Below are 12,852 nucleotides of genomic sequence, written 5' to 3'. Positions count from 1 at the left end.
TCTCGGTTTAATTTATTCGTTACCTTTTCCTAAAAATTAGAAAAAAATTATAGTAAAATAAACCGAGATTAAAGTTAAATTTACATTGGTGTAACTGTACTTAAATGGAGCAAGTCTCAACGGATATTCGATGGATTCGAAGCCCCGAGTAGAAACAGCCTGCCGAGAAATCCCAAACTCTCACCGAGCATTCGACACAGTCATTGCCGAGGGCTGTCTTCTACATGAAACCCTCCCTTCCTTCTGTACCTTTCGTTGAGCTACTCTTTCATAGCAGTTCTCCCTCTTTCTCTCATGCGCGCTCTCTCTGTCTCTTTCTCTCTTAAACCTGTTCACAGTACATACTGGCAAGGTCTGCGTCGGCGCCAACCGACTGGGGAATAGGCGACGTTGCCGGTTTGCTCAAACCGGCGCTCACCACGAGGAGAATCCGCTCCGGTACAGTCGTGGCCGGAGCTCCGCTCCATAGTCGGTTTTTGCATCTGATGTGTGGAAGGCGGACGCGGCCGGCCGCCGGGAGCGCGATATGCACGAGCGTGTCATGTGACACGCGTGTCAAGTGGTGCGCGACCGCGGCGTTGCTGCACACAACGCCAGACACTGACGCAGACGGTTATCGCGTCCGGCGGTAGGATAACAGGAAAGAAAGAAGACGAGACAAAGAGAGAGAGAGAGAGAGAGAGAAAAAGGAGGGATAGAGAAGGAAAAATAAAACGTTATTGCGTGCGTGCGTGCGTGCGAGTATCGGTAGCAGGTTTAACATTCTCCATAAACTCAGACCTGGTATTTTCCTCATAAGTCTGATCCCCGGTGCAACGCGCAACGCGGTGCACAACACGTACAGTACGCGGTGGGCGCAATTATGTTATCGGCGCAACGCGGCAACGGCACCGACGGGAGTATCATCACCCACGCACCGTCATCTGCCACCACCGTTAGCATCGTCATCGTCGGAAGACATCTCGATGTTGCGAAGTACGATACTGCCGGACTACTCGCAAATAGTTAGATTCCAATGACTCTCTCTTCTCGTTACTACCCGTTCCGATTTCTTTCTCGGAACGACATACCCGGGATAGCCTGCGGAGAATTGTGATTCTCAGTAGGTAGTGGAGGGAGCGAGTTCTTAGAGTTGCGAAAGGTGATGGACGCGAAACGTTCGCGAACACGTGGTCGAAAGTGATCGATATATTTAAACTACTATTGGCAGTGTAAGAAATAAAGAGAGAAAGCAAAACCAAGAGATAGAAAAAGTATAATCTGTTTACGGGTAAATAAAATCTTTGTCCTTTAGTTGGGCAAAAAAAGAACAGCGGTCGTAAGAGACCGTAATTCGAGAAAGTCACTCGCGAGAAAACGCTCACCCGTCAGGACATGGGAGATCGCTGTACTCGTACAAATCATCACATTGCAGGTTTTAGGAATGCGGGTGCGGGTGGCAAGGGGAGGTGATGGTCCACGCTTGAGGTGGTTGGTTTTTCTGGTCGTAGTAGTAACGGTGCGAGTCGCGGGTGCACCTTCGGACACGCTGTCGTCATCCTCGTCGCGAGTAGAATGTCCCGAGTGGTGCGAGTGCGTAGACACAAACAACGGTGGCAATCTGAGATGCGTGGGGCGCAACTTCTCCAATGTCGTCTTACCACGAGACATTACGAGCGTATCGTTGAGAAATGTCCAAGAGAAGGTGATTCGGGCGACCGCTTTAGAGAGGACCGCCAAGCTGCGACGGCTGATCTGGTCGTCGAGCGGCGTCGAGAAAGTGGAATCTGGCGTGTTCAGAGCTACCCCGCATCTCGAACGACTCGATTTAGGTGATAATTGGCTGGCCGACTTACCGTCGGACGTCTTCCATCCATTGCATCAACTTCAGTACCTGAACCTCACCGGGAATCGGCTGGTCGCGCTGCCGCAGCAGCTGTTTCATCATCTGGGTCACCTCCAGGAAATTCGTCTGGCGGCAAATCTACTTTCTGTACTGCCCTATCAGGCGTTCTCGTCCGCCAAAGAGCTCGTACGACTCGATCTCAGCCGTAACCGACTAGTCTCGTTGCCGGATCATAGCTTTCAGCCAAATCGACAGCTGCAAGAGATACGACTAGTCGGCAATCGGCTGACAAAGCTGCCGCCGCGGCTATTTTCCAGCTTGGTACAACTGAAAGTGCTCGATCTCGCCAACAATGAAATCGACGCGTTACCACGTAGTCTCTTCAACGACCTGACGGCCTTGCAACACCTCGATCTCGGGGGTAATCCAATCGCGCATCTCGCGGGTACCGCGTTTCAAAGCCTCATCAATCTCCGATGGCTCGATCTGAGTCGTTTACCGATCTCATCGCTGCCTGATAACATCTGGCGACCTGTCAGCAGGCTTAGGACTCTTCTGCTATCCGGGACCAAATTGGAGAACCTCCGAAACAAAAATCTGGCTGGCCTGACCGAGTTGGAGACACTAGAAATTACAAATAGCCCGTTACGAGAGATCGGCCAGTTGACTCTGAATGAGACACCGTCCTTACGTAGAATCGATTTGCGTAACAACGAGTTGACTTTTCTGCCTGCGAATGTAGCGCATTTACCGTTGCTGAACGAGCTACATTTGCAGGGCAATTCATGGGCTTGCGATTGCCGTATGTTTTGGTTCGTCAAATGGGCGGAAAGCAGGGCACATCTGCGTGCGGCTTTCCAAAGTGGACTCAAGTGCGGTCATGAGGTGGACAGCACCATAGACATCCTGCAGACATTACGCTACCTCGAGTGCAGTCCACCAATTCTAGTGCAAGCTACCAAAACTCAGCAATACGTTCTCTTGAGCTCGGTGCTGCTGGAATGCGAGTTCAGTGGAAATCCCGCGCCTTCCTTGACTTGGGTAACTCCGAGCGGTCTAGTGCTCCATTGGGTACCAGATCCAGGCTTTCCCGATGCATTCGTTGAACATCCGAAGGTGCACAGCTGGCGGACAGATCGGCCGGTTATCGATGACAACCGCATTCGCGTCTTAGAGAATGGCTCCCTTTACATTGCAACATTGTTGCGGCAGGACGTGGGCAAGTACAAATGTACGGCCGTTAATCCAATCGCCAACGAGACCGTCTACATAACGCTGCACATGGACCCGATAACCTTGCATAATATCAAGATCTTTAGTATCCTCGTCGGCGCAATTTGCGCCGTGGCGTTTCTTCTACTGACATTAATGGTGCAGCTGCTGCGGTATTTGTTCTTCAAGTGAGTATTCATAGCAACACGTGGAATATATGCGCGAGAATGTATGTTAAAAATATTCTTCTTGAATGTCCTCACGATTGTGTCGTGTGCCTGCATGTATCGGTCAATAGAGTCATTAAACAGTTCGAGTGATAGTATTCGTCAAGAGCGTCAACTTTGACGAGTAAAGCGAACAAGTCAACGGAAGGTCAAGACTCGATCAATAACTCCACCTGACGATTCCGACTTCTTATATTTCTTTCATAACTCTCTCGTTAACATTTTTCCCTTTTTGTGAATCTCATAGGTGCGGATGCATCAAGTGGTGCATGTGCTGCAGACGCGTGGGCGTGACTCCACGGGCCAAGCAGATCTACCAAATGCTCGACAACATCGAGCAGTACAAGAGTCAGCAGCTCGAGAGACTAAGAGAGAACTACACGCAGCAGGTGCATAGAATTAAGGACAATTGTGTTCAGCAAGTGGAATGGATCCGCGACAGCTATGAGGGTCAAATGCAACATATACGAGACATACGGGATTACGGTACCAGCCATCTGACCGCGCTGAGAGATCAGTACTATGATCAGGTACGATAGGCAAATCCCCCATAGAGATTTTTGCGTGTGACTGTGTTTATCGTAATTAGCTTAATTACTTTTGTTATCGTATTCACTTTCTATCTGATTATAATATAGTTACAACACGTGAAGTAACAAAAAATTCATTAGACACGTTGTTGTGTACACGTCTTTTTTCGACATTGACAAAACGATTCTTCATTAAGAGGAAACATAAAGAGGATAAAGAAAGTCGTACAGCGCATTAGTTACGACAAAGACGATATAATGCGAGATCGTATACAATAGATATATATCTAGTCACGTCTATTTTGTTACTCTTTCGCAGGTGAAAAGGGTACGCGACTATTCCACCAGTCAACTGAATTGGGTACGCGAGAATTACGTCTTCCAACGGAACAAGATCCGCAAGTTCAGCGCTCATCAGGTATTGCGGTTGCGCGAGAGTTACAAGTACCAGCAGCAGACGTTGGCTAAAGTGCTGGAGAACCTGCCAAATCTGTACTTCGACAATTGCCGAAGTGGCTCGTGCGGCAAGAGCGACTCCATGGTATTCGATCCTACCAAAGACGACCTAACCAGCATGGATACATATTTCAAAGCGAAGATTGACAATCTGGTGGCGGGAGCGAGTCTGGAGGACGTCAACAGCGAGTATTACACGCCGACCGAGCTATCGTCAACCAGCCCGCACGGCCAGAACATGATGGAAGGCATTCATATCAATTACATCGAGGAAAACGATCCACCGCCACCTTTAGGGCCACCTACAGTGTTACCCGCTTCGTCGATACTGCAATGTATCGACGAATATGGCAGTGTACTATACAAGAACTACGAGAACGACAAGCCAATTTTTAAAGGCTCTAATGGTACAGTCTTGGCTAAGGAATCCCGGAGAGAAACTCCAGAGGTCTTGGGACTTCTAGCACCTAGCAACAGTCTACCTGATCTTCCACATGAGACTAAACTCTAGCCGGTAGAAATTAAAGCGCGTTAAAGTGGCCAAGAATGGGTTCCTGCTATCATTTAAGTTATGAGAAAATACTAGAAGAGAGATTGTTCTCGGACAATCAACAGGAGTGGGGTGTAATGAAAGTATCATTGCCACACTGCATCCGATAAGTGAGAATCGTGTCTTCGATGTCGAGGAGATCGCTTGAAGCTTCTTCCGCTTTTGACTATATGACTGATATAAGGAGAGTGCTCTAGAAGACAATACGAGAAGAACTCGTGTGAGTGCCAAGAAACGGGAGATCCTTTACCGAGATCAATAACTGTCGATGATGATCAATCGCAAGAAAAAGTGTGTGCATGTGCTAATCTAGGAGAACAAAAAAAAATTACGGACAGCTTTCAAGGACTACTCTTGATATGATCGACCTTGCAACCTGTCCGTCTCTCATTAAGCGACGTGTGCTTTTTTCATCAGTGTCATCGTTTTTGGATGATTATTATTATCCGAAAAGATAAAAATTTTAAAATAAAATGAAAGAAACACGCGAATTACATTTCGTGTCCTCGTCTACTTGACTGTAAATTAATTTCCTCTTATAAGCGATGAGGAGGAAAAGTAACTTCGCCTATAGTTGTCAATTCAAAAAGTTTTAAGATTGCAAGTTCCGCAAGGAATCATTATCAATCCTTTCTGTAAATATGCAATGCGTGCGTGAAAAGGTTTATGTATCAGTGATATCACGAAAAAAATCGGATCATCCTCATTGCGAAAGACTGAGGCAGCGAGATCAATCCGCAATGGTTCATTTTAATTGCTTTCGTTTTCTTTGTCTCGATTTTTTCACGAATTAAAAATCAGCGTTCGGTTGCTCGTTCTTTCCTTCCTTCTTCTTCTTTTTTTTTTAATTATTTGTGTTTAGCGTAATAGATTACAAATTGATCGCGATATAAATGTGCCGATCGGAGAAAGAAAAGGAAACATGCCAGAAAGTAACCAACGTACGTACTTAATTTTTCAATTATTACACAACATATCTCGAACCATCCGGCAAAAAAAAAGCGAAAGAAGAAAATTATAATTAAAAAAAAAACTATATTGCCTGTTAAATATTTTAAACAAAAGCAGTGTTTCAGAGAAAAAAAAATTGTATGTACAGATTTAATTGCAACAATAATGCTCTTACAGAAATTTTACCAAAATGCACTCCTTTGTTGAATAAATTCTAACGAATCGTCGCCAAGCATCTACATCTTAATCCCCTATCCAAATTCCATATCATAATCAGACTTTATAAAAAAATATATTGAAAGCTTCATATTTTCTTTTTTAGAGACGCGCGTGCTAAACAAAAAGATAATAATTATTAACTGCGTTAATTAACGATTGCTAATTAACGAAGTTGCTAACTTGTAAGCCATTCAATTAACGCGAACTTTAATCATCGGGAGAGTATCTCCAAATAATACATAGATTTATCATTCAGTAACTGAGTTAGAAAGACGCGAGAGCGACAATAGTCAGAATAATCTATAATTTAATTACAAATTACAAAATTTAACAAAAATTTTAGTTTTAAATTCTGTGCCAACTACTTACAGAATAACAACTAAATAATAAATTTTCAGAAAGTATTAATGATTTCAAAATACTATAAACATATATTAATCATTTTTTACAGTGTAATAAAACAGTTTCATTTAAAACATTTAAAAATGAGTTCGTTCTAAAAAGAATTAATTTAATATTTAACTCTTATCATACAAAGCTAGATTTTATTAAATTTAAATCCACAAATTCTACAAAACAGAAAAAAATAATGCTTTTCATAAAAAGTAACATCTTTGTGTATAAATGATTAATTTAAAAAAAATCAAAGGAAAACGCGAAGAGCAAATGAGAGATTAATTTAAAATTATTTTACACAAAAGTAATTTCTTGAAACTTTATATTTAAAAAAATACATTAGAAACGATAATTATAATTTATAAGACGTTTTGTTTAAATTCTGCTTACAAATATAGTTCGTAATAATATTTATTTTCTAATAGACGTAGCATAAACTGGCAAGGCAATTTATATAGTTGAAGGACGTAAGATCCCAAAAAATCCTCAAGTTTAGATATTTTCATTCTCGTTAGGAAATCGTAAACTTCAATCGTTAGAAATGCAATGCTTTTGTGTTGAAAAAATCACGGGACTTCAGGACACATGCATCGATTATTATCTATATAACTACTGTCGATCACAGAAACAATTGAGACACCTATAACAACAATACTAATGGAACGAAACGGAAAGTAAAATGACCGCGGCCAGAAGAGTATTATCGTTATTTTTGGATTACATCAACGGCAAGAGAGATAAAATTTTATCACGCTTCTTCCATTAGACGGAGGGGGAAGCCGTGCACGGGATACGCAAGACGAAGCAGAATTATGGTAAAAACCATGTAGTTGGTCTCGGTATCGTGGTGATCGTAAGGGGAATCCTATTCTACACCGAAAGAAACCTGACTAAGCTAAATCCGAGTGGAACAGATAGATTACTCAAATTTGATAAAGCTGGAATAACGTTTTTTTCTCAGTGAAAAATTATGTGTGAAATAAAATTACCGACTATCCAAACATGTTTTTCAATATAATTAATCGGAGTAATCCATCACGAAATAAACAAATGCATTACTTTCTATGTTAATAGTGTCTCACAGACCGGTGGGCTTTACAAAAAATCAATAGAAAACTTTAATAAATGTATACATTATAGTAAGAGAGAAATAGAAGAATATTTGTTATCGTCAGAATCCGGACACGTGTATCATATATAATTTTATATATAGTAATTATTTTTTAAATAAATGTTCAGTAAAGATAAATTATCTTCAACATCAACAATCGTTTAATGATATTTAGAATTTACAACGTAATATGAATCAATTAAAAATTTATATCAAAATTAAAAGTCGCCATAGAACAATTACTTTTGTAAATGCTGAATTCTGTTTACAAGTAAACCAGAGTGTGTGTGTGTGTGTACACATGTTGCAATTATAATGCCTTTAAATTATAATAAACCTTTAAATTACCACGGCATTAATCACAATGATTTTCGCAGCAGTATTAATATATAAAATTATTATGCGAACAGCTTCTGGCTTCTGACTGAAACACGTAAAAATACGGTAAGAATGCGAAGAGCAAAGTTAAATCATAAGAACATTAGATGTTATTAAAAAATGTCAAAGTTCAGCATATGTTACTGAATAAGAAAAGCATTGCAGTGAAACATAAGAAGACAATTATGCTTACATCCAAATACAAAATATAACATCCATTTTAATAGAAATTATTTATTTTATAGAAATACCTTTATTTTAAAAAATTGAATTTTTACTTATATATGTGATATCTTTTATATACAAAGCACATTTGTATATAAAAAAAATGATTAAATATTGTGAATTTTTCTTAACAATATCCATAAAATAATTAATTTAATTCCATATTGGAAATGTAATCATTACACGCAAATATTTAATATTTATAATTACCGAAATATTTATTTAAAAAAATTTTATAATATTTATAAAATTTTTATTCAAGCTCTTAATAAGGAAACATCTCTACTTTTATTAAAGAATACTTTTCGATTGTTTATTCTCTTTTTAGATCCGGTATTTGGTCGCAAACCGACTAATCAAAATAGTAGCTCTATACAAATAGTGCGATCGATCAACCTAATTGTATCTGGTCGCATAAATCTCGCAGATACTCGCGTGCGCTAATAAAGGTTGTTTTTGTTATAATTTACGTAATCAATTGGTGGTAATTGTAAGCAAGATTTCACACTTTGTGGTTATAAATTCGATTCGTAACTTTATTAAGAATTTGGACGAACTGATATTTAACGTATTTCTCATTTGCAATAAATTTTATTTTAAAATGAAACTAGGTTCACAAAAAGCAATACACTTGCGTGCATACACCAATTTTGGTGTATCGCACAAATAGTAATAAAATAAATAAGGCAATAAATTCTAATGCCCCTATTTTGTAATTTTTAACAATAGTGTGTCAATATGGTTACCCTTTTTTATTATGTAAAACCTTTGCAACAACAATATATACACATACCGACAATGTTAATAATTACAGAATAGAGATGAAAAGTCTAGGAGATACAATTTAGAATTTATTGAAAGTGGCACAATTAAGTAATGAATAGTCTCTGATAACGCTCCATACAATTATGTCGATATCTGTTGAAGCTTTTGGCAAAACCGTGAGTTAATTTATAATTATCTTCTTTTGTTCCTCTTCCCAATGTCACGATACTTATTGTTAGTCTTATTATTTTGAAGGTTACCAAACTATTTAATTAATTTGATAGAAAAAAAAAACGAAAAACTTTGAATCTAAAATGTTAAGAGGACGTAAGAGTTGAACTATACGCATGGATTTTTAATTTACATTAATATAATTGCCTTTTTCTATGTTTACCAAACCTATCGATCTACTGCGAATACCTTAAAACAAAATTTAATTTAAAAAGAGAACGTTAGAAAATATCTACATTCTAATGAGGACATCCATTGTAACTCCAATTTAAAAAAAGTAATTATTAATACCATCTGCAGTTTGACTTTTATTAGTTCTTTTTCTGTTAGAAAGCAAAATAATTGCATTTAATGTCATTAAAAAAACTATTATCGCATGCAAATGTAATCAACATCAAAAGTATTTGGAATTAATGTTCAATTAATAATCATCAGTTTGGTAAACATATGATTAAAGAGATTATCATAGTTATTATAATCTTTTCAACTCTGACTAACATGCTCGACTGTGGATAGATTAATACTGTTTTCCTTTATATTATATTATTCTTTTATCTAAGAGTATTATATACGGAGAAATGTACGAAGCAATACTTTGAATTGAAATAAAATTTAGTAACACTACTAATTTCAAAAATTTAACCAACTGTAACTTCGTTAAAAATAAACAAAATTAAAAAAAGAATTTCACAGTATTTTAAATTCATTTCGTTTTTTTAAATCTCTACTTTTTTCGAAAAGACATTATGTCTTGAATTGTGGACCTGTCATGTGCCCAAAAGACTTGCGAAAATTTCTAACTTTTTATCGTGAAATTTAAATTTTTTCCACAAAATCATTTCTTTTTTAAATTTTCTTATGATTTTTTGTTATTAAGTTGTCGCGGAGTAAATAAAAGGAGTATTTTGACTTTAAATTGCTTATGACTCCGTTAAAAAATTGTCATACTGCAATTTAAAAAACAGACATTCCTAAAGCTGAAACTTTACTTTATCAAATGGTGCAATTGCCAAATTTTTGTTAAAAAAACATGTAAACATAAGGTAGGGCGGGACTATTCCGTCAGTTTCAACTTAAAGTAATACAAAAGTATACAATAGCAAACAATATCTCTTTGCAGAGACGTGCTTATAATTACATTATACAATCATGATTATTCCTTGAAAGCACAAGCACAACCTTTAAATAATCAAAATATTCTGTTCAGAAACATAATTATCGCAAGAAATGAACAAAAAAGCCCCGCCCTACTCTAATATAAATAAAGTAATGCTACAAATTTTTGTTCCAAATCAATAAAATCCGACAGATTTGTTTACTCGGCGTATTTTTAATATTAATTAAACGGGTATCTATTATACACATTATGTCAGAATATTCTTAGAAACAACAAAATGAGAGAAACTCTGCTACACTTAGAGAATAGTTTAAAATTTAACTAGCTATTTCTCGTCATGTGCGACACATCGAATCTTAGGCGAATTTTTTCTCTGTCTTCTTCGTATGTCAAATAATAGTACTTATGCTTCCAGCATGTATATTATTTTATATACAACGTCGTTTATAAAAAACCGCGAAGCCTTAATGGAGAGGTAACACATTTATGTGCAGCGTGTAAATTAAAATTAATGATATAAAAAAGCGCTATCAATGATGAGAACATGATTGAGTTGTGTAAAAATCGAAATTTGATTGAAGTAATCGTGCGTAGTTGCTTATAACTGCTTTCAGTGGCATAATTATTAAGTACGAGAAAGTATTTAATAACAAGTAATGCTTAATATATCTAATAGTTCTCGGAAAGAATTACGAAAGAGTACGCTATTTTAATAAAATTATAATAATCTTATCATTAATCAAATATTTTACCATATTTTAATATAAAGTGTATAAATTTTTGCATTAAATTTTTTCTTGATTTTGCAAATAAAGCGGTAAAAAACAAAAAAACTTTATTGTCATTCTTAAAAATTGAAAACATGTTAACGTATTAAAAATTAATTATGCCACTACAGATCGAATATTTTATCATAAAATTATTTTATCAAAGATAAAATTAGAGAAAATAAATAATAGAATTTATTCTATTTTTTTATTTAACTCACAAATGGAATTCTCTCTTTTCGAAATTAAATAATTTTATAGTAAAAGTTTAAATATTGTAATGCGTATTATATAAAAACGTTTACTTTTAGTAACGTGACAGTGAGAGGAACTTTAATTTCTTATTATGCAAAAGATGTCTTCAGTATCCCTGAAATGATGGATTATTTGTTCAGGACATCCTGTGATAACTTCGATACTTTATCAAACGAGTCTTTTAAACGCTGTGATTTGTAAACCTTCGAAGGATATAAATTATTGATATAAGAAAATAGAATTTGCATTACGATCTAATATGTTTATTGGATACAATAAATTGCATAAATTGTACACGGCAAAAGTCTCCGAAGTAACTGTGAAAGTAATGATTAATCCAAGTACATAATTATTCACATAAATTTGAATAATCTCAAAAATATTGGAAATAAATTATGTACAATAAAAGTAAAAACTTAGTGAGTGTTCACAAAATGTTTGCCAGTCACTTGAATTTGTTAAATATATCAATGTTATCAGATCATACATTCGTATATTGTAGTACAAGTAGTTGTTGTGTTATAGTTCAATATTTGGAAATATTTCGGATACCCCAAAGAAGGAAAGTGACTACTTTCCTTTTGAAAAGTCCTTTTACTTTTGAAAGATCTACTTTTTTGTAGGCAAAAGAGTTATTCTTGTAATATCGGAACTACCACTAAAAAAAAATATTCGATACTAATGATTATAATTGCTTACTAAATTAATTATGGAGTTCAATTTTTTATTATTGTTATAATAATTACTCTTATTTAGTAACATAATAATTATATTTATAGTTCTATATAAAAAAACATAGTTTACTAGTCATTTTTTTCGATGTCAAGTATATCTATTTTTTAATGTAAAATTATAAATATAATTATTATTGCTAACACTATAATAATAATTATAAAGATAGAGTTTCTAACCATAATTATTTTATTAATTATAGTTCCAAATATCAAACACTTTTTCAATGTGATTTTGGCGATCGTTAAAAATACCAAATAATTTTTACGGTTATTCCCACAATACCGTTCAAAGTATCTGTACAATGTAACTTGCCAAGGAGTACCTTCCAAAATTTAAAACCTAAAAATATTTTGTGCACCTTTCCGTCAACAATCTCTTCTATTTTTTATTCTGATATACTTTAATAGTATAAAAAAAATAATGATGAAAAACAGCAGAAACATAAACTGTCATTTCCTACGTCGTAAACTTGCGGGTTGCGGAATAAGGACAAAACGGCAATCTGTATCTGCTGTTAGCATTATTCACGTTGGGAAATTAGGAGACCAAGCGGTTAAATCGCTTTAATTCCGATGTAAAAGACCTAAACGTCACTTGTAATAAAGCGACTTGTTCGTTTTTGCGAAAATAATCCCGAGTTATTTCTCTCGACCGAGATGATGACGTCGGCGAATCTGCTCAACTTGTATCATATAGTTTTTGAAGTTAATAAATCTCATTGTTTATTACGGTACTTTTTGATTTTTCTTCAACAATCCTTTTTCATACATAACAAATTACATATAATGATTGAAAATTTGATATATTACATTCAAAAACAAAATTCCGAGACAAACATAATTAATTATAATATAAAACATAATTAATAAAAGAGTATGTGTATATATATATATATATATATA

The 12,852-nt window shown here is 35.9% G+C and overlaps 2 protein-coding genes across 2 annotated transcripts in view; one reads left to right on the top strand and one right to left on the bottom strand.

Moving 5' to 3' along the window:
• Ndf (Nucleosome-destabilizing factor) overlaps positions 1-12,852 on the bottom strand; it is a 46,205-nt gene that overhangs the window by 27,158 nt on the left and 6,195 nt on the right. The gene's annotated exons all lie outside the window — the stretch shown is intronic.
• LOC108775889 (leucine-rich repeat and immunoglobulin-like domain-containing nogo receptor-interacting protein 3) lies at positions 441-5,679 on the top strand. Its single transcript, XM_018542345.1, has 3 exons — positions 441-3,225; positions 3,512-3,794; positions 4,114-5,679. Exons 1-3 carry the CDS (start codon positions 1,424-1,426, stop codon positions 4,759-4,761), a joined length of 2,733 nt encoding a protein of 910 aa, XP_018397847.1. The 5' UTR covers positions 441-1,423; the 3' UTR covers positions 4,762-5,679.

The sequence above is a fragment of the Cyphomyrmex costatus genome, unplaced genomic scaffold (genome assembly GCF_001594065.2).
Source record: "Cyphomyrmex costatus isolate MS0001 unplaced genomic scaffold, Ccosl1.0 scaffold33, whole genome shotgun sequence".
In the NCBI taxonomy this organism is placed as follows: domain Eukaryota; kingdom Metazoa; phylum Arthropoda; class Insecta; order Hymenoptera; family Formicidae; genus Cyphomyrmex; species Cyphomyrmex costatus.
Note: the sequence above shows the minus strand (reverse complement) of the source record. Positions and strands in the feature narration are given on the sequence as shown.

Bases quoted from the DNA above. Each gene is read 5' to 3' on its own strand.
- LOC108775889 (XM_018542345.1), top strand. From the start codon at position 1,424: ATGCGGGTGCGGGTGGCAAGGGGAGGTGATGGTCCACGCTTGAGGTGG. The intron at 3,226-3,511 runs GTGAGTATTCAT...TGAATCTCATAG, and splicing joins CTGCGGTATTTGTTCTTCAA to GTGCGGATGCATCAAGTGGT. The intron at 3,795-4,113 runs GTACGATAGGCA...ACTCTTTCGCAG, and splicing joins GAGATCAGTACTATGATCAG to GTGAAAAGGGTACGCGACTA.